This window comes from Lepisosteus oculatus, chromosome 11 (assembly GCF_040954835.1).
Source record: "Lepisosteus oculatus isolate fLepOcu1 chromosome 11, fLepOcu1.hap2, whole genome shotgun sequence".
Lineage (NCBI taxonomy): Eukaryota > Metazoa > Chordata > Actinopteri > Semionotiformes > Lepisosteidae > Lepisosteus > Lepisosteus oculatus.
Window position 1 is genome coordinate 3,050,871 of NC_090706.1, and position 20,852 is coordinate 3,071,722.

General features: G+C 44.4%; 1 protein-coding gene across 3 annotated transcripts; it reads left to right on the plus strand.

Moving 5' to 3' along the window:
• The first annotated feature begins 813 nt into the window (after positions 1-813).
• On the plus strand, positions 814-20,510 carry khdrbs1b (KH domain containing, RNA binding, signal transduction associated 1b). 3 transcript variants are annotated; one of them, XR_001478554.2, is made up of 11 exons: positions 814-1,249; positions 6,360-6,484; positions 10,384-10,500; positions 10,962-11,108; positions 12,174-12,316; positions 12,884-13,091; positions 13,452-13,516; positions 14,059-14,117; positions 14,726-14,909; positions 17,101-17,168; positions 18,318-20,510. XR_001478554.2 is itself a non-coding variant. In XM_015348743.2 (9 exons), the coding sequence occupies exons 1-9, from the start codon at positions 1,156-1,158 to the stop codon at positions 14,821-14,823; spliced, it is 1,056 nt and encodes a 351-aa protein (XP_015204229.1). In that variant the 5' UTR covers positions 814-1,155; the 3' UTR covers positions 14,824-16,025. The 3 variants fall into 3 exon arrangements, 2 of the variants coding, with proteins under 2 accessions (XP_015204229.1, XP_006631296.1); XM_015348743.2 differs by lacking the exons at positions 17,101-17,168; positions 18,318-20,510 and having other exon boundaries at positions 14,726-16,025; XM_006631233.3 differs by lacking the exons at positions 17,101-17,168; positions 18,318-20,510 and having other exon boundaries at positions 815-1,249; positions 12,177-12,316; positions 14,726-16,025.
• The last annotated feature ends 342 nt before the right edge of the window (positions 20,511-20,852 follow it).

Below are 20,852 nucleotides of genomic sequence, written 5' to 3' on the forward strand. Positions count from 1 at the left end.
GGGGCACCGGGTTATAAATTCTGGCCCAGAGGGAAGAGTGCCACCTACTGGTCCACCAACACCGCTTACAACAGCACTGATCAGGCCCACCCCAGCATCATCCATCTCCTGATACACAGGTCGGAGGTTCACGATTTGCGGGCGATCAACGAACGCCTCGCACACACTTCACAGTATTTTCCTATAGAGAGTAAAAAAGCTCCACCTTCCGGACACACAGTGTAAAGCATTCCGAAAAATGAATAAAGAACAATTAAACCCATTGTCCATAAAAGTTAACCCATGTTTGCCGGAGCTGAGAAAATCAGTGATGAGACGATGTAGTAAAGCAATGCTCCACCGTGCTGTTTAACCGACTGAACCACACGGCATAGTATTTCTTTTTAGACATTTCTGTGGTCAAATAGGAGATCCTAGAAATATCCCTCAGAGTTAAAAAAAAGAAAACAAATCTGCAGGTTTGTTTGGCAACATTTTATCGACGAAGTTGTTAACCTGTAATGCCTTCGTGTTCCCCTTTGTTACTATCAGAGCAGAAACGACAGAAGCACACCACCCAGATTTCGGAAAAAGTACTTTAATGTCGTTAAAAATAAAAAAAAATCGACACATGTCGCGTTACCTCGGTTTTACGTAAATGTACAGAGAGGGGCACGGCGTGATCTCCAACCAACAGTGAGGGGGGAAAAAAAAACCCCAACCACAACACATTTTTATCGACGCCAAATTCATTTAAGAACAGCGGGCCGGCTGCGCCTTTAAAAATTACAGCGGTCGGAGGTTGTTGTTTTTTTTTCAAAGGGGGAGGGAGAGCCCGACCATTTTGAATGAATTTAGTGAGCTCACTTCCTCTCGGCTTGCTATTTTCCCCCTCGGTCGCAGGATTTTTTGTGTGTGTGTGTTCTCAATCGCTTTCCATTCGTAGGGAGCTAAGAAGGAGAGAAAGAGAGGGAGGGAGCCATTACGAGGTTGCTAACCGACACGACCGGGAGGCTCGGCACACACTTGGGCCCGATCTCAGCCAGACCTGCAGAAGATTACGAGGCCGCTAGGAGCTTTTCCCCCCCGCTGCTGCAAACGCATTTTTTAATCCTATTTTTATTCCTCCTCCTCCTCCCCAAGACTGTAAACGCAGCAGACACAATAGTAAACAAAATGGAGAACGAAAGCAAATATCTCCCCGAGTTGCTGGCGGAGAAGGACAGTCTGGATTCCTCCTTCACTCACGCCATGAAACTGGTGTCCACAGGTAAATCGAGCCGCTCTGGAAACTTTTCGTTGTTGTTGGTGGTTTTTGTGTGTGTGTGTTAAGGAATAAACGGGGCGCCGAGCTGCCAAAAGCCGACGAGAAGGGGGGCTTTTCTTCTTCTCCTGCTGCTGCTTGTGACGGTGAAAATGAAAAGCGTAAATGTTTCTGAAGTTGGCGGGGGGAAGAGCGCACGTCGTGGGGAAGAGTGTCTGTGAGACAAAGGGTTTCGCTCACCCCTCTCGCACACGGCCGGGTACTTGTTGGGTTTTTAATTAAAAAAAACGACACAACGTTTTTTTTTTAATGGTGTTTAACATAGTCGGGCGGCGTTGGTGTTCTTTGATTCTCGCTTTTAAATTTTAATTTAAAGCCGGTAACCCGATCGGGTCGGCATTCGTCTCGGGTGTCTGCCGGCGGCGTGGTGACGACGAGCCCCGGGCCGGCCGGCCGGCCGAGCAGCTCCCCGGTGAAGCCGCCGCCGTAAAATGTAAAAAAAACAATAAAAACGAGTCGTTTTTGACTCGTTTCTCGGGGGGGTGAAAGGCGAGGAGAGGAGAGCGTGTTTTCCCACGGCGTGGCTTTGTGGAGTGTGAACAGGGCACTGTCGGGGAGGGAGGGGGGCATCAAGTTGCAGGAAAGGATGGCGCCCTGCCTGCGCTCCTCGGGTATTGAAAGTGTGCGTCTCGGTGCCGACGGTCCCTGCATCTCGGTCCCTTTTGTTTTCCGATCTTGATGCGGTTTTATTTTTCTTCTTCTTCTTCTTCTTCTTGTGTGTGCGTTTCTCTCTCGCCACGCCTGTCCGCCGGTTAAATTGCAATTCACGAAAAGTTGGGATGCTGCTTTTGTATTTATGGGAAGTTTTAGCTGTGGGGGGATGAATGTGCGTTTCTGCAGGGGGGGTACAACCGCCCCCCCCCCACCCCCGAGTACTTATTTTTCATCAGCAGAAGAAAGATATTTTAGAAGCGACCTCGGGTTTTTTTTTTATGAGTTGAGCTGCAAATCGGGACGTAGGTTTTTAAACTGTAGCGCAGCTTTAAGCACGATCTGCATATGATGAGCGAATTGATAAATGGCGAAGCTCCCCTTTCTTTAAAAAGAAAAAGTTACAGAATGGGGAAAAACGGATTTTTCCATTGCCGGACCGCCTTGATTGCAGAAGCGTTAATTGTTCCCTTTGTGGAGAGATGAAATCAAGCTTTAGCTGTCGTGCCGTTTACACGATTGAGCGTGTTTTGCATGTACGGAACCGGCGCATTTCAGTCGCTGGGCTCTGGGTTTACCTCAAATGCTTTTTTTTTTTTGGTCGACGGGTTTTAAGGAGTTTATCAACCCCGTGCCGAGACCTCGCACGGTAAATATTTCTCATGACACGTTTGGAAACTTCAGAAAGAAATGTTATCAGCCTCGGGATTTAGGGTCCAACGATATGTTCTTTTACAGCCTAATTCCAGGTGGCATCTTTCCTAACGGGGAAGATGGTTCCCCGATGCCTTATTTCTGGATATTTGTTTGTGTGTGTGTGTAACCGCAGCACCCTCAGTGTTTCAAATAAATGACTTTAAAACGACCGAGCCTCACTTGGCCTCGGTGGGGAGAAACCACACAGTCAGTCTCTCGGAGGAAGAGGCGCTTTAGATAACGGTGCTTCAAAAAAAAAAAAGCTCTTTTCAGGTCCCTCTGTCGGGGTGCGAGGCTCTCTGCAGGGGTAACTTCATTCCTTGGCACGTTTCGAGTTTAGTCTTCTGCCAACATCTCAGCTCGGGACTATTCGCTTGCCCGCTGTTATATTTTGATCCCCGCCACCGTCAAGTCCTCTGTTAGTTTTTTTTTTAAGTGGATGGCGAGACCCCCGGTGGGCATGGATGTCTTCAGGGTGGGGGGGTGACAGTCCAGAGGGTTGAAAAAGACTGAAATAGTTTTTTTTTTCGCTCCAAGCTGGGGGGGGTGGGGGTGGAGGAAAACCGTTAACGTGGCAAAATTATATTTTGGAACAGGACGCGATCAGACGTTGCTCTTGTTGGGAAGGAGGTTGAGAATAGCCCAGTCCATCGCCAGACGGGAGATGTTAAGCGAGTTGGGGGGGTCTCTCACGCCCGCTTGCCCGCTCCTTGAAACCAGCATTGAGCCTCTCGTCAAATGCCCATCCACGTTTTTTTGTTCTTTTTTTTTAAAAAAAAGAAACAACTTTCAGGGTCTGAAGACGTGGAATACTATTTTCTGGTTCTTTGGCAGTGGAAACTTGAATGTTTTCCAGCTTTTTAAACGGTGTGCCTGTTTCATATTAAGACGAACATAGTTTCTGCAATAAAAGTGTCACAAGTGGTTGTAAATGCTCGTTTCCCCGTGCTTGCCTGTGAGCTCCTGCAGTTGCTGGTTTGTGTTGAGCACTGTGAAATTTTTACACCCCCCTTTCAATTCTCACTTCGTCCGCCACTGCTGGTGGCTTGAAATAAGATTATTGAAATGTCTGGTTGCATCGGCGTGTTAATTGGACCAGCGGCACGATGGCTTAAACGTTTCAGTCTTGTTCTGTTGGCGATGCCGCGGCTGACATAGTCTTGCATCTAGCTTGGCTTCTGCCTCCGCTGTCTGGAAATAATCACTCCAGAACATTGCATTACACCTGTTTTTTTTAGCCAGCTGTTCATGGAGAGAAACCTGCGGTATATTTTCATGGCATTTCTTCTAATTGGCATGAACGTATTTCTGAATGTAGACACTTCTAGCGTTCCTCTATTAAAGGCGGGGACGTGTGACCTGCAGCTTCTGGTTTACTGTCTGCAGTGGTTCTCTCCGGAGATCTGGATTTTTAATTATAGCATCCGAAAAGGCGTAAGAAGAGGCTGCGTGTTTCTTCACACCAGCTGGCTGCACGGCTCTGTAAGGTCTTGCTGATGGGGAACAGAACCCAGAGCCTGCCTGCCTATCTTTCTGAGTCTCCTGCCCCTGTCGGTCTCGACCAGTTCCCCATAGGAGACCTGCAGCCATCTCTTCCTGCCGGCTGCAATATGGCAGACTGCCCTCCTGACTCCCGCACTCATCTGAGAGAAGGTGTCTTGTAAGAGCGAGGGGGTTGGGGAGGCACGTCTGTCACCCTCCCAGCTTCATTTCTTGAGGTGCTGGTGTTTTTTCTGGGTCACCTTCAGTCAACAGCTGCTCCAGACTTGGGGTTGAGGGTTCTGAGTGGTGACGGCTGATCTCTTCTCTCCCGGCCCTGGAGAAGCTAGAGGGATGCTCAGAGCCGGCAGGAGTGCACTTCCTGAGGTCTGTGAGGATTGAAGAGCATGGTGACTTGTTCCTGGAGGGGCTGGTGGTGTGTCCCTTGTAGCGTTCCTGTTTTCTTACTGAGCTCAGGTGCTGGTTGAGGCTTTTTTACAATGAAGGAAGCTAATTAGTCGTAGACTGAGATGCACAGCTGCACTGTGGGATTTGTGTATGTGATGTTGCCTCCAGTGGGATAACATTCAGATTAGGCTGGCGGTTGATTTCTACCTATTGATATTCATTCAGTAATGAAAATGGCCTTGGATCTGGCAGGGCGGTGGATCGTACTGTAGAAAGCCTTCGGTTTACCGGACAAAGAGGTGCTAGTTCAGCCTTTGCAGTACCTCTGACTCTAGCAGGAGCTTTGGTCCTTTTGCGATGTGGGAAAGTTCGGTCAGCGGCTGTGACGAACAGCGGTGTGCAGGACCGGATGGGCAAAGTATGTGGAATTTGTTGATATTCATGACGACAGCTGTTTGCTTGGAATGCTTGCCGCTGATGGGTGGGCAGCTCTGGTACTGTATTACTGTAAAGTGAGCAGTAAAACGGTATTGGTGGCAAATTCTAGAAGCTCGTGTTATTAATTGGATTGCCGGCTTGCGGTTGTGACCGAGCCTAATGAAAGGTTTTGTGTTGTCCGGGGCCTGTGAGCACAGACCTGTGTGCCTTCCAGTATCGTGTGTCTGGCGGCTGTTGCAGAGCTGGATGCTGTTTAACTAAAATGTTTGCAAAATGCATCAAGCATTTTTGATGGGTGCTATTTAAAGGTGCTTCAACAGGAGTCTTGTGCTTCCAATTAAACCTGAAAATCTGTGATAAGAGATTCTAATGCAGCAACATTGCAAATTCCCGCAGTGTGTTTGAAAGGTTTTCACATTTTCTTTGGTGTGAGATGTTTATATCGCTGTAAATGTATTAAAGGGGAGACTCTCCTATTTCACTTGAGCTGGTTTTGAAAGGGGAAGATTCTGCAGTGACAATGCTCTAGCTTGCTCTAAATCAACTAGATTTATAAGTGTAAAAGAGTCCATACATCCTTGTTATAAACAAAGCATTTGTTGCCAAAATTAAATTTTAATCCAGGTCTATAACTCCTGGACTCTGCATTGGAATGCAGGCAAAGTTCATCATTCCTCAAACCAAATCAGAAGCTACGGACGTCACATTTAAACTGGATTTGCGTTGTCCAAAAAAGAGACATTCTGTTAATTTTGCGTAGTGTAACTCCTAATTGTATCAACCCAACTCTTGATTGTGTTTTGTTTAGAGATCAATGCAACATATTAAGTGGTGGAGTGCACAGTCTGTTCATACGCCTTAGATATAAAGATATTGAATAGTGTCCTACAGAAGAGGGAAGGTGACTTGGTCTTAGTCCTTCATTGCATACAGCCCTTTGAATTAATCTTGAAGACGAAATTCCCCTTTGTTCCCCTGCTGCCATCCTCCTTCCTCAGTATGATGTATGGTTGCCTGAGTTGTTTGAGCTCAACGCCAGATGCAGTTAAGGTTGGCATTTGCTATCCAGTGAAGTGACTTATAGCTACTGTTGACAGTTCATGCAGGCATGTAGTGTGCCCCGGTTAGTCTGCTCTAGTTCTACAGTTTTGTTGCAATATCATCTATGCCTGAAAAATGTTTCATAGTGTCTCATAGAAGGAAGCTTGAAAGCTCAGCTGAAGCACAAGCTTGGAACTGTGGAGCGTCGCATCAGCATGGAAAAAAGCTTAGCATCATAGGAGCTTCTGGATCTTTGCTGTATCGGTTGTAGAAAGTTTGCTGGAACTTCCTAAGTCTTTGTCATCGTTTTTTAACGGTCATCGTTATTTTTCCCTGCTTTCAGAAATTGAAAGGATTCAGAAAGGCGAACCGAAGAAAGAAGACGAAGACGCTTATCTGGACCTGTTCTCGCACAAGAACGTCAAACTGAAGGAAAGAGTCCTCATCCCAGTCAAACAGTATCCAAAGGTCAGTGTACGTAGCTCATAGCGTTGTCTGACGAGGAGCCCATGCTATGGATGTGCATTGAAAACTGGCTTAGAATAAACTGTAGTGTTGTAGGGGATCAGTTGGATTAAGCCCTGAAGGAGGTCCAGCGTGGAATACTGGTTAAGAAAGGACAAAACCATTAACTTTTAGACTTGTGATTTCTTGAGAGGTTCAAGGACTGTTCTATTCAGTCCTCAGCCACCCCATATTTTTTTTAATGAAGAAAGACCAATTTTTTTTGGCTTTATGATAAGGCATAATTCAAGCTTTTCACTTCAGTTTTCAAGTCGGACAACTCTTTCATTTTTTCCCCAACAATCCTGCTCCTGGTGGCCTCACTTGTTTTCCTTATTGAAACACGTCAGACCTTTTCAGCTCCTGTTTTACAACGTATGACTGTTCTGGAGCTATTAACTCTCTCCTGGCTTTGTTCTCTTAATTTCGTGGAGCTTATTCCAGGCACACACACAGTTGGCATTCAGCATCTTCCTGCTTTTGATTGAGGACCCCTCCCACGCTACCTTGCACTCTGTGCAGGAGACATAAAATAGCAATCTCGGGCGTCTACTGAAGTGCCTGATTAACTAGATTGTTCTTTGTTGCCTTTGCCTCAGATCTATATTTAAATCATGAAGAATTGCTCCAGTGAAATGCCCAGGGTTAGACTGGTACAGATGGAAGAAAGATTAGGGGTGTACACTGAAATCTGTAGGTCCTTGCAGCTTTCCTCCTTCAATATTGCCTCCCTTGGAGTGCAGTTTAATCACGCAATCGATCGACACAGTTGACAGTGGACGTCATCCTGAAACGTATAGCATGGACCCTTGGAACGCCAGGGGTGCTGGAATTTGTGGAAGTGCAAGACCTGTCTGTATTAAAAGCCAGCAGCTTATAGACCTTTATTTCTTTGCCTGCGTCTTGCAGTCATGGTGATTAACTGCTGTCTAAAAATCAAATTGCAGTGGATGTGGCTGGGTGTTGATGGATTCGCTGTGGAGGGGGATGGGGTTTACCTACCCTAGCCTAATTTTTCTGCTGACAAATTAGTGTTAACGCTCCAGGACTCCCGACAGTTAAATTCTGTTTAAGCGTTGGCTCAGATGGATTTTAAATTAAAAGGAACTACATATTTTGAAGCAATAATAAATTATTCAGCTCACTGGAATTAGTTTAGAGCTTCCTGTTTGCTGCTGGTAACCCACAAACTAGCTGAGGATGTTTTCTGCCTTTGAGGAGCCAGACAAGTTGCGATTAAAGGGCGCGGGATTCTGTTTAATGCGATCTGTAAACGCTCTAAATGTTTAAGCGTTGTGTGAATTTTAAAAACAGTGTATGTAAAGGATGTTTTATATTCTCTGCAAACTGATTTGATTCTATGTTCAGGGTCATGTTAAGTTAATGACTTGGACTGTCGATTATTGTTTGTAGAAGAAAGCTGGGGGTATTTTGTAAAAACATCCAAAATAAAGTGTGCATCACTTGTGCTTTGCATCTGGAATCTAAAATGATTGTTTTATATAGGCTTCGTTACCTGCATGTTGGCAGCATAGCTATGCTGGTGTCTTAAATAGAAATCAGGTGTGGATCAGCAATGCATTGTGCGGTATGCAAGCACAATTTCCACTGTGTACAGATTACTGTAGGTCCCTTTCTCCTCTGGGTTTGTCACCAGGAGATTCTTTAGCTTTCTGTGAATCATCAAACAAGTGGTGGTGTGAAGTTATCGCATTATATGTAGGGGTGAGGAAGAGAGCATGAATTGTAAACCACTGTACACGAGCCGGGTAATGCACATTAACCACAGCCCTGGTTCAGTTAAATAGCTTTCGTCTCTGAAGAGCAGCGTGTTTGAGAACATACTGTAGGTCTGAAACAAGAGGAAGCCACCTGGCCCATCGCCCTCATATTGTGCTAGTGCCTTGCTCTCCCAAGGGTTTCAGCCTTCTGGCTCTTAAAAGGAGCTTGGGTGTCGGTTCAACACCATGGGTGGGCTGCTTGTTCCTGACTCCCACAGCCCTTTGTGTAAAGAAATGCCGCCCCCCCCCCCATTTTCTTTTATCCTTTGGTTCTGGAACAGACCACATCTGAAAGGGACAGTGGTGTGGCGCTGTGGTTCAGGATGTGTGCCAGCTGAAACACTGCTCGCGTACCCTTTGAGCGAAGTCCTTGTCCCGAATTGTTCCTGGGGGAGTACTAAATGATTCCTGGGTAAATGATTGGAAGTTTCAAATGCTTCGGATAAATGCATCAGCCAAATATAAATATGCGAATGGGTTTTCAGTACTTTTGAGGCTTTGAATACTTCGACAAAGTTCTTGCAGTGTTTTGTTCAAGACTAAAGTTTTTTAACCTGATAATTTTTTTAAGCCCAGGAATGTGCCCGATTGTTGTGAACTAATTCCACAGTAGCGATATGCTTTCTTGCACTGTGATGATCAAACCCTATTCTCACTAGTAACTGGTTCATTGTCCAATTTTGGCATAATATGCCTAGCATTGTTTTTTTCATTGCTTTCACATATTATCTAGAAGCTGAGTTAACACTTTAATCTTTTTCCTAATTTCAAGTTCAGGGTTAAGTGTCTCATATTCATGCTATATATGTATGTATAATATCTCCCAGGAGTCTGCCCAGTCTCGAAATGTCATCTCCTTTTTTTGGCCTCATTTATGAGCTTGACTTGTTTCCGAGTGAGACCGAGATCTGGCTCATTGATAGGAAGGATGGTAGAGTAGTCCTAATGGAGATCACGGTTCTTCTCCACCATTGACTTCACCCAGCTTTGAGCATTCATCCCTTCTGTCTGTCCTCTGTCTTGTCTGTACACAAGCATCACTTTGTACTGGGAATATACCATATCTTCTGCATCATCTGTACGCATTACTGCTTTCGGATGAACAACTTGACTTGACTTTTTAAAATCTCTGCTAACTATCTTCTAGAATGCTATTGCCATACAGATGATCCTATAGTGAGAAATATTCATTATTCCCAGAACGTTACAATGAAAACCTGTTGGTGTATAATTTGCTTGGTTCTTTCTTGTGAAGTGATTTTACGTGAAAGGTTTTCCCATCAGTGGATGCAAGCCCTTTCTTGAGTGACTGTTGGAGGAGTCTTGATGATAACCTGGGACAGCAGATTCTCAGGCCTTTGAGTTTTTGCAAGTGCTTCCACGCCCTGTAACACTTCTGCCTCTTGTAACCCAATATTGTTTAACATCGAATGTTCTTATCGCAGCCCGAGGCGTGTTGTGGATTTCGTCTTTGGTAAATGCCACAGTGAAATATTCCTTTAATACAACAGCCATTTCCCCATCATCTAAAGAGTCCTTGTTATCCCCAAGACACTTCATCTTTTATTGTTCTTCTGCTCTTACAATGTTGAGGAAAAAAGAAAGATGTGAATCTCCATTGCGATATTCAATTTTAGCCTTTCTGATCCTTTTTACCTGTGCTTTCCAATTGATAAATCCCTTTTAACTAGTTATTTTATAAAGTGCTTATTAAGTGTTCACCCTTGTATTATGTTCCACATTCAAATAAGGTGCACTGTTACTGTGCTTCTTCATGACCTTCCTTGAATAGTGGCATCACTAAAACGCCAGCCTGCCTGCTTGACTGTGTTAAGCCTTATCCTTTTGTTCTGTAAGTTGCCCGTCATGATTTAATATTTCCTGAGATACAAGAGCCCTTTTCTAATTGCTGACTAGAAAGTTGTAGGGGCTGCACATTTTCATGCAACAAAGCTGCTACTTCTCTCCCCCATCACTTTCTTAGCCATCTTTTCTGTTTGCGAAGGGAGCACTTTAAATCATCTGAATTGTCAGGACTGCTTTCACGCCATCTTACATGGGTTTTGTCCTTCTGTTTCTCAGTTTAACTTTGTCGGGAAGATTCTGGGACCCCAAGGAAACACGATCAAACGGCTACAGGAAGAGACGGGAGCGAAGATCTCTGTCCTGGGAAAAGGCTCCATGAGGGATAAAGTGAAGGTATGGATGTGCAGCTCTGGTCGCCTCGCAGGAACGCCAGGCAGGCCTTTTCAAGAAATACAGATCTGCATTTGCAAGCATATGTTCAGGCTGGACACGCTGCCTGCCAGCAGGCTTATAAATATGCAGGAGCTTTTTTTAAATTGCACAAAAGAAATGAGGCTCCTTTTGGTTTCTTATGGATTCTGGTGCTGTCTGTGTGCTTTACAGGTTTAACATTATTCCTTTCCCTGCAGCAGTCGACCATCTTGTGCAGGATATCAGTCCGTTGATAAAGCTCCATGTTAAAAAAAAAAAAGCGGACTTCGCAATAGAGGGTTAAGGATATTGCGTTTGCAAATTGATTCTTCCCGCTTCGCCCGCAAGCCGATTGGACGCCGGCGGTTTGAGGCGTGTCGGCTCTGTTCGGGGGCCTCTTCAGAGGCGTGGGGGTCTGAAGGCTGTGGGTTTCGGTGTTGCAGGAGGAGGAGCTGCGGAAGGGAGGGGAGCCCAAGTACGCCCACCTGTCCATGGAGCTGCACGTCTTCATCGAAGTGTTCGCCCCCGTGCCCGAGGCCTACCTCCGCATGGCGCACGCCATGGAGGAAGTCAAGAAGTTCCTCATTCCTGTGAGTGTTGCCTTTTGCTCCCCGGGGTTTGCGGCGCTCTCCGGCCGGCACCGTTGCTGAGCCGCGCCGGCTCGGGGAAGGGGGTCCGGTCAGGGTGGCCCCGCGGGGTCGTCCGATTCAGAGAGGCGGTGGGGGGAGGTTTGGCGTGATGAGGGGGGCTGCCGAGTGGAGAGCGTTGTAATGCCTTCATTATCCCATTGAGATTTCCGCTGTAAAATCGCTCTCCCCTCTATTCCTCATTTCTGCATTTGGGTGTCTTATGAGCCGTATTATTAAATTAAAGCAGGGTTTCTGGAAAGGAAAAAAGTTAACCATCTGTAATGGCCTGCCTATCTGATTTTTACAGTTTTTTTTACTAGGGATTAGTCATGTCAATATCCGATCTCATCTTGAGCTTTTGGTTAGAACCTTCTTTTTTTTTTTTGCCTTCCCTGTCATTTGTAACTGAGCACAGGCTTGGTACCGAGTGGGACAAACCGTGCCATGTAAGTGCATCGCGATTAATGGCTGGACAGACATCAACGTTTTTTTTAATATCCTCACTCCATTCAATAGAGAACAAGTAAATCCTTCATCTTTTAAGTGTTCGTGTTGCTTAAGAAAACGCAGCATTTTATGTCTGAAGTGCATCGTAAAGTGCACTGCATGGAGATCAATTTTCTCCAGCTGCTCGAATATTCCATTACATTTATCTGAGCACCTCCACAGGGGAATATTAAAAGATGCACATGGCGGGGAGTGAGCTCTGTAGCCGCGGAGCCGAGAGGAGTGTTTCAGAGGAGGCAGATGGTTTATTCCTGTTAGAGCTCAGGTTAGGGGAAATTGAGTTTGATCTTCAAGAAACGGTTTTTGCAGTGTGATCACTGCCGATTTGAGGAAAACATTGCGAGGAGGTTTTGTACTTGGGGGGGGTTGTAGGCTGCAGTGTTTTTGACTATTCAAAACATCACGTAAGTGCTACATAGTGGCGGGCTCTTAAAGATACCAGACTGTTAGCTTTTGTATGTGCCTTGGAGCTGTGCTTAGCTCATGCATGACCAGTACCAGTTCCTTTTTGTTTCCAAGCAGGACATGATGGATGACATTTGTCAGGAGCAGTTCATGGAGATGTCCTACCTGAATGGAGGACAGGAGCCGGGGGTCCGGGGCAGAGGAGGCCCCCCTGTCAGGGGGCGTGGCGCGCCCCCCCCTCCCACTCCAGCCGCCAGGTAACTGTGACTGTGGTGCCGTGAGGATCTTTGGTAATGGGGCTACTTTGATCTGGATGTGCTCCGCTTCTCTGCTTTCCTGGGATCCTTGATCCAGAGAAACTTGTAAATAGAAAAGAATTATGCAGAGCCAGTCCAAACAAACATACAACCGACAAGGAAAGCAGGTAGATTTGTGCAGTGTCTGTCCAGACCAAAGTGAAAATTCCCTTTGACTTTGTGGGGCAGCGTAAGGCAGATTGTGAAGGAATACTGCAATGTTTTGTTTTATCCCATCTTTCATCTTGAATCTTTTGCTCAAAGCAGTGTGTGCCTCTGTACCCTTTTGTACAGCAGGGTCCTGTGCTAGTGCGTTCTGCGCGAGGTGTCTCGTCAGGGGCACAACAGCTCCGCCTGGGCCCCGATTCGAACCCTTAGCCTTCCAAGCCCCCCGCGCTGCTCCCGTGTCGTTCTTTTAAGAAAAATGTTGACAGCCCAGCACAAGAGGGCGTTCCGGCCGGTCGCCTTGAGCTGCAGCTTGACTGAGCCCTTCTGCTTTCGGGAAACTTAACGGCCTGCGTTTCCTAGGGGTCGGGGGATCCCACCGCGCGGAGCAGCGCCCCGCGGGGGCCCGGCGAGAGGAGCCACTGTGAGGGGCGCGCCAGCAGGGCGAGGGGTGCCCCCGGCGCAGCCTGTCCGAGGGGGCGCCCCCGCTGCCCGCAGCAGGCCACCTGCCCCGGGCGTGCAGAGAATGCCCCTGCCCCACCCACCTGCCCCGGAGCCCTATGAAGAATACGTGAGTGAACGGTTACCCTTTCTCAGTGTTTCACCCTGACCGGGGTGTTGGAGTCGCATTATAGGCCTGGTTAACTAGCTCTGTAACTTGTTAGTCTTTTTTGCCTCAGGAGAGAGTTTTGTCTATATTGTAATAGGGCTTGCAGATGAGGTACAAGAATTTATTACAAGTTAATTTTCCTGCATCCTGTCTTGTCTCCCAATGGGGGTAGTTGATCCAGCAGTGTTGGTTTTTAAATGCAAATTTTTTATGAAACTTGAGTCAATGGCTATGATATTTTGGATTCTAAATAATTTTGAAGTCATAGATCATGGTTGAGTAGAGGGACTTATTGTTTTTAATTTTTTCTCCTCTTCTCAGGCCTATGAAGACAGCTACGCTGAGCCCACTTATGAAGCTTATGATTATTACAGTCAACCCCAGGCGTAAGTTTGACATTCTCTGGTTGCGGGTTTAGCAGGTGATGTTTCCTTTGCTGGAGGGTTTCTCAAATGCTTACTTAAAAAATATTATACATTTGAGTGCTTTTGAAGGAACCCAAAGCACAGATAGAAGTGAGACTAGAAAAGCACAAGAGATTGTTGTAAATTAAACATGAAATACCAGGTCTGTAGCTTATTGTGCAGTTGATAGTTCTACAAAGCCTGAAGTTTTCAAAGTGCTAGCAATGCTAGATACTGCTTTCAAAGGGACTTGTGTGGAGTTCTGGACAGGGGATTCAGTTTGTCCATGGTGTTTTGATGTTGAAGAGCAAACTGTGAAGCTGGTGTTGGTGCAGTAACATCTAAGCTCAGTCGCCATGTTCAGCCAGCTTTTCAGTTTGACTCTTTCCTGCCTTGTGTTCATGATGTGTGGACATTGTTTAAACTGAAACCCTTTAGTGTTGCATTAAGCTTGCGTAGGGCAGCAGTGCAGTTCCTGAGAGGCCAGTGCTCTTGAGTAACATCTGTCTGTTTCGGGTTTGCAGAGACACAGAATACTACGATTATGGCCACGGGGAGGCCCAGGACACATACGAGCCTTACGGTAAGGCCATAGTCTTCTTGTCTGTAACAATGGGGAATGTTCTCCCTCATTTCAAACGCAGCGGGTCCATTCAGCTGTCTCGTTTTGTCACTGAAGTGTAACCGAAGATCCTTTCTGATCAGCCAGTCCCTGAGGTCAGTCTCCCAGCTGAACACTGCAGTGGTCAGTCAATATTAAGCTCCAGAAGTGATGTGTGGCTTCCCTCTTTCACGAATGGTGCACATCCTCACAGACGGAGAATTTCTACTCCAGCCCTGTTGAAGCTGGCTGAAGCTGAGCGAGTTAAATACCGATTGCTGAACAAGACCTTTTGAAGCTTTCCCTGTTTGTATCATATGGTGCCTTTTTTAAACCATTTTTGGGGTCTCTTCCCCAAGGCACTGTCAGGGATTATTGGGGAATGTCTGAGTAAACCGCTGGCAGGAAGACCAGGACAGACATTCTGAATCTTGGCGTTGCCCTTTTTTGTCTTACCTCTGCCAGGAGAGGCTGAAAAGGCCCTTGTTGTCATGGGACTTGGTCAGACTGCTAACAGCCCCGCTAACCCCGGATGGGTTTTGAGACCTTGGTGGTAATGGCTCATTAATTTTTTTTCCGTCTCTTCCCAGGTCAGGATGACTGGAATGGAACAAGAGCGGCCCCCAAGCTGCCTTCTGCAAGAACTGTTAAAGGGCCCTACAGGGATCACCCCTATGGGAGATACTGAAGGGGCCAGATCAAGTTTGAATAAGCACATTGCTCACTGACATCTGTCTCCCGTGGCCTCTGTCGCTTTAAAGAACCAGACAAAAAGTAATTGTCCGTTCGTTTTCTACTCTGTGGACTTTGTTTGAAAACCTGCTTCTGTACGCATTGAGACATCTGAACCGATCCTAGCCGAGTTAGGCAACACAGCTAAACTTTGTTTACAAGCTTTTTGATTTTTTTTTCTTCTTCTTCTTCTTCCCCTTGCTTATTCGCATTGACAGTTCTGTTAACTTTTTTTAATGTTTGGTTATAAAATAAGATTTTATCCAGTTTCAAAATGTGTGGGGGGTAAACATCCTTGAACGACTGTATAATTTAACATCTTGTTAGCTCTGAAGATCTCACTTAATTTTTGTGTTACTTGCTTTAAAAATACTGATTCCGTGATTAAGTGGCAGTTGCAGATTCCCGCTTAGGCTACATTTCAAAATTCTGTTTTAATTAAACATTTACAAAACTTAAAACCTTTAAACTAATTTACTTGGATAAAATTGTAATAATAGGCAACATGAATTAACCCCCACAGAAATTTAGGCACCTTTTTTTTATTTTCATGAGGTACTGTCCTAAAGATTAACTTAATTTTTAAATAGTCTCTTAAAAAGTTGTACATTTAGAAAGTTTAGGTTTGATAATATTTTGGATTTTACTTTAAAGAGTTTTGAAATATAGCCCCACTAGACACTGTTGAGATAAACTATCCTTAACGATCCTTATTTTAAAAAAAGGTCAACCTGTAATTTTTAGAAGAAAATGGGCTGTGGATGGGTGTGATCATTGCTGTTCATCTATTCTCTTGCCCAGAATTCAAATTGAATTTGCCACTGTACTGGTCTCCATATGTTAAAATATAGGATCAGAAATTCGTCTGAAAAGTTTACTCTAAATTCCCCACAAGTCAAGGGGTCTGCTAAGGATTGTGCCAGATCTCCACAGGGTCTAATAATCCTTATAAAAAGGGATACTGCAGCTAAACCCGAAACTATGTACATACTATAAACTTCAAATAACTGTATATTGCCATTTAAATCTGTACCTTCACCGTAAAATGCATAATGCTCTATTTGTGTAAGCTTGCCTAAATAGGTTACTAAATATCTGTCCAAAAAATGTTTTGCAGCAGTTTGTCAATAAAGCCTAGTCTTTTTTTATCAAACTAAACTTGTTACCTTTGTTCTGTTTTATCATAAAATAATGAAATACCTTTTTAAATAACCTAAACTATTATCAGAGATAAAGGTTCCTTAAGACCTTCAAACAACATTTTAAATTTTAAATGATTGCATGTAGTATGAAGAATTAAAAAAAGAAAAAATGTAAAGGTGTCTTGATATTACACGGAAAAAGAACACAACTTATTTGTTCTCTCCTCTTTTTTTATATTAAAATGGATCTAGAGGTAAGACCTTCTATGTCCCCTTTAAAATAAACCTGTTAGCTGCCATTTAACCGAGGTAATGTGGTCAGAAAACAAGGCATTGAGAATGCACTAATGCCTGGGTTTGTCTTAAAAAAAAAAATCCAACTTTAAATGAAACTGTATCTTCACGTAATGCAAATTGTCATTTGTAGTCTCTGAAATAACTGAACTTCCACAATCATTCAAGTTAAGCTTGCAGGGCACTTATGTCATGCTTGACGCAAAGAAACGTGGCTGGTTTTATTAAAGAAAATTATCGCAGCACTCTGAAAGGATGAGTAAACCTAAAGTGCATCACAGAAGGTAAAACTAACCCTAAATCTGTAATTTAATAGTATTATTTTATATATATATATAACTGCTAGTAACTGCGTATAAGCTGTTAAAAGACTGTTCGATTATAAAAAGATCAAAAGTGAAAAACGCAGAACTTAAAATTTATGCAGTAATAAAAGTTGTTTTCAAAAATAAATTAACTATGTACTAACATTTAATATACCCCAGTATAGATAGTAATGCAACTCTTGCTAAAAAATAGCTTTAAATACAAAATCTAGATCATGATCTATGTAGACCAGTTAATCTGCTGCTACTTTTTTTTTGTTTTGCATAAATTTAGCATAAATCTTCAATGTTGCCTAATGTAATTTTAAATGTATTACAAATGTTAGTCCTAAAAGTCTGTAAAGCTTGAGTTGCATGACTTTTTTTGCTGTGTAATGTAAGCCTTGCATGAAAATGTTCTTTTTTTCCAATTTTGGAAAAACTTGAATATGCCTTTGAAGACTTTAAATGGTTTCTTTTTTTTTTTTACAGGGAGTTAAAAAAATTATCACACAAAACTAGAAGAACTGCTTAGAATCTGGAGTACAGCCTTCACTCAGGTAGGTGGTTGACTAATAAAATATTTCTATATGGAGCTCACTAGTAGTTGAACAAATTAACTGGGATTTGGAAAGCACAGTCAGTATTGCCTGTGCCAACACAATGGGCTGAAGTCTTCTTGCTAAATTTACTCTTACTCTGTATTGCCTTTGGCTCAGAGCAACAAAGTGGAAGCAATTATTTTGGCAAAAAATGAAATGCAGTGTCTGTGTACTGTACAGGCTGGAGCTCCATCACTGGTGGGGGGGAACGTCTTAACAATATAGATGGTTCAGGGTGCCTGTCCAGTCCAGTGATGGAACAGCAGGTACTGCTTGTGTTAGAGGCTTGAGTTGCTTGTGCTGGTTGCTGAAATTTTAATTGGTGCAAGTTCAAAATCGCAGTCTGGCTGTGTGAGAGCACAGTGGAACGTGACAAATGGACTGCAGGGGGAAAAAAGCTGAGCTGAGTGACCGAGACAACAGGCAAGCGAAATAGATCGAGTTGACATTTACAAAACGGGAGGAAATTAATCTGTGTCTTAACCACAGTCAGTTCCTAATGAAAGTCTGCAGAGTTTTCAGAGAGCCTTAGCTCGGTTCATCTGTCAGTGATGGGCATTTTATAATTTAATGCGCTTTGTTAACCTCATCAGAGGAGCGGTTTTCACTTGTATTTGGGATTTTGGGTTTAATCAACTTTCCAAGAAAGGCGGGGGTGTCATTCGCTCCTGCCATTGGTGGAATGTCAGCATTGAGGGGTTTGGTCTGTGGGACCAGAGTAGAGCTCCACTAGTACAGAATCTGCTTGCTAAGAGTCTCTGCCGCATTGGCTGGATCCTAATGGTACCAAAAATCCTCAGAACTGTGGAATCAAGTTCATATGGCACATGGTGAAGCTTCCTATTTCTGTATGAGGATTGCATTAACTTCAACATGATGGAAATTGGGCACTTGTCATGGTCTCGTGAAAACTATTGGATGGAAAGGCATGTGAGCATACAGGGAAATTTCACCCCATAATGGTGCCATACTGCTTGTCCACCACGCAGTACTGGAGTGGAGTAGAAGAGCATGTTACTAGTCCTGTCCCATTACGTTAACAACTTCTGCTTCTTGGGTTTGTTTCAATGCTGACATGACTGACGTGATCCAACAATGTTCCCACAGGGACGCTCAGCACAAACCCTAAAACGAAGAGGACGCCCTTAAGCCTCTCGAAGTCTGAGAAGCGATGCGCCTTCCTTAAGGAAGAACCCAGCCTTTGCACGGGCCAGAGAGCTGTGCCTCTGACGACTACAGCGGAGAGCCAGAAAGACATGCATTTGTAAAAACTCCTTGCATACCTTCAGAGCATGATGGCAAGGTTGGGGGGGAATGGACAGCATTGTACCTTCCCCCAGGGCACAGGGCATTCTGCTAACTGGCCAGTCCGGGGTGTGTGAGTGGGCTTGGAAGGCTGAGTGGCTGACTGCTTGATGCCACTCACAAGGTGACGATGGTGAACAGTTGAATACTTGCCTGTCATTGTGTGGCCCGAAACTTTTGAGCTAATTCTGGAGCAGGTTTTTAAAAAGGCTCCTGTGTCCTTACTGGCACAAGGGTGTTGGATCTGTGCTACACACGGCCAGACAGCCATCAAGGCTGGCCAGCTCCCCCGGACTGTGACGGAGGGCGTTGCCAGTGGCTCTGAGCCCTTCTGGTTCGAGGTACCTGCAGGCAGTATCGCTGGCCTTACTGTCTTGACTCAAGCAGGGGAAACGATCTCACTTTGGAACGCTTTTGTTCCTCTGCTGTGTATTTAATAGCCTTCATCAGGATAAAGTTCTTTTTGCCAGCCAAGCACTTTATCCCTGTTTCTTCTGCAGGAGGGTATACTTAAGATTAATTTCCCTGCCAGCCCGGTCCATTTTTGTGTTCCCTGTTTTTTGTTGCGTGGAAATTAATTGCTGCGATTTTGCTTTGTTTTGAATCGTGGGAAGGCCCTTGAATGAATAAATACTGCTCATCTGGAGCACACTGTCACACCTTTTTAGCGCAAAGCATTTGTAACAAGGCTGCAGTTCTGTACCACGTCTGCACGCTGGTACACAGCAGTGCCATACAGACTAGTGAGCTACCATGTTTTTGACAGTCTATTTTTCAGTTGAGTCCCTTTAGACTCCTTATTTTACAATCAAGTTAAGCCGGTTACCTTTCGGATGAGAAGCGAGAGAAACTGCGTAGTATGGTGAGAAGTTTCCTGTAGGGGTTTGTCAGCTTTTCTCCAAAAAAATAATTCGGAGAACAAATGTACTTCCTGCCAATTATACTGACAGAATCCATTTGTATTGAGAGGTGGTACTGATTGCATTGTCTGAAAATGGGACCCTGCAGTATTATATTAACTGCAAAATGGCTTATTGGTACAGATTTAATAAGCATTAGCTTCCATTGAAGCTCCATTAAACATTTGGAAAATGAGGCTGCAATCCATGGTAAGTGGAAATGTAATGTAAAATCCCAAAAGCAGAAAATGGAAAATTCCATTAATTTTGCACTCCTGCAAAAAAAAGAAAGTTTCCTGCACCATGATTAATATAATGCAGAGCTGCAGTGTGAGGCATTCTGCTTTAATACACTAAAAGCCAAATCCGTTTAAATGTTATTTATAGCATTTGAAAGCAATTTTGGTGCACTGAACTTCTAACCCAGTTGGTAAATGCATGCTGTATGTGAGAAATGTCATTTTGCTCAATCAATGCCGTTACCTTCAAGTTGTAAGGATATTGTGTGGATTTCCATTCTGCTGATATCCGTTACATATACATAGAAAGGGCTGCCGTTCTGTCAGTAAGAGACAAAGCACTTCCCTCCTGTTCCTGAGGTTAACTCTTGCGCAATCTGTCTGCCATCTGTACCCTGATCCTCCCAGGCTCATCAAATCCCAAGTGGATCATCCTGTTCCATGCAGTCATGACTGGAAGGCTTTCATGGTGCTTATTATGTAGGGTGCAAAAAAAACAAAAACAATAACCCAGATTAGATCCCACCAGCTGTTGGTGCAGAATTCGGCTGCGTGTCTTCCAGGCAGTGTCTCTTGAGTGCTGCCTTCCGGTCTCTCATTACTGCGAGGTTCTGCCTTGGCTTCCCCGGGAACAGTGCCTGGCCTTGAAGGTGCATTTGATTAAGGTTATTGGGACCAGCAGGGTTTGCATGGACCTGTCAGAGCTGCTGTAAGGGCTCTATAAACTTCAATATACAGCCGCTCTGGAAAAGTGTCCTGAAAGACTGCAACATCCATGTGGACTGTTTCATTTCTAGAAGTCATTTTCAATGTGTTTGTGATAAAAGAATTTATAATAAAATTTAATAAAGGTGTAATGAATGCCTGCGGTTTGTGTTCTTTCTGATGCCGTTGTGGAGTGTGTCGTGTTTTTTTTGTTCCCTGCGACGTGCTGTTGAGCCAGCTTGGAAAGTGAGGCTGTTGAGAAGAAGGACTTTCCAGAAGCGAGCGAGGCATTGAGAAAAGTTCTCTGATTTTCACACAAGTTGCACCCCTGCCTTTTGCCCTGCGTTCCAATACATTTGGATCTTTCTCAATCAAGGTTATGCACAAGCACTTCACACATGCAGAGCTTCAGAAGGCACACAAATTAACACATTAATGTGGACAGGATATAAATGGATTGGAGTGTTTGGAACTGCTGTGCTTTGAAGCAATAA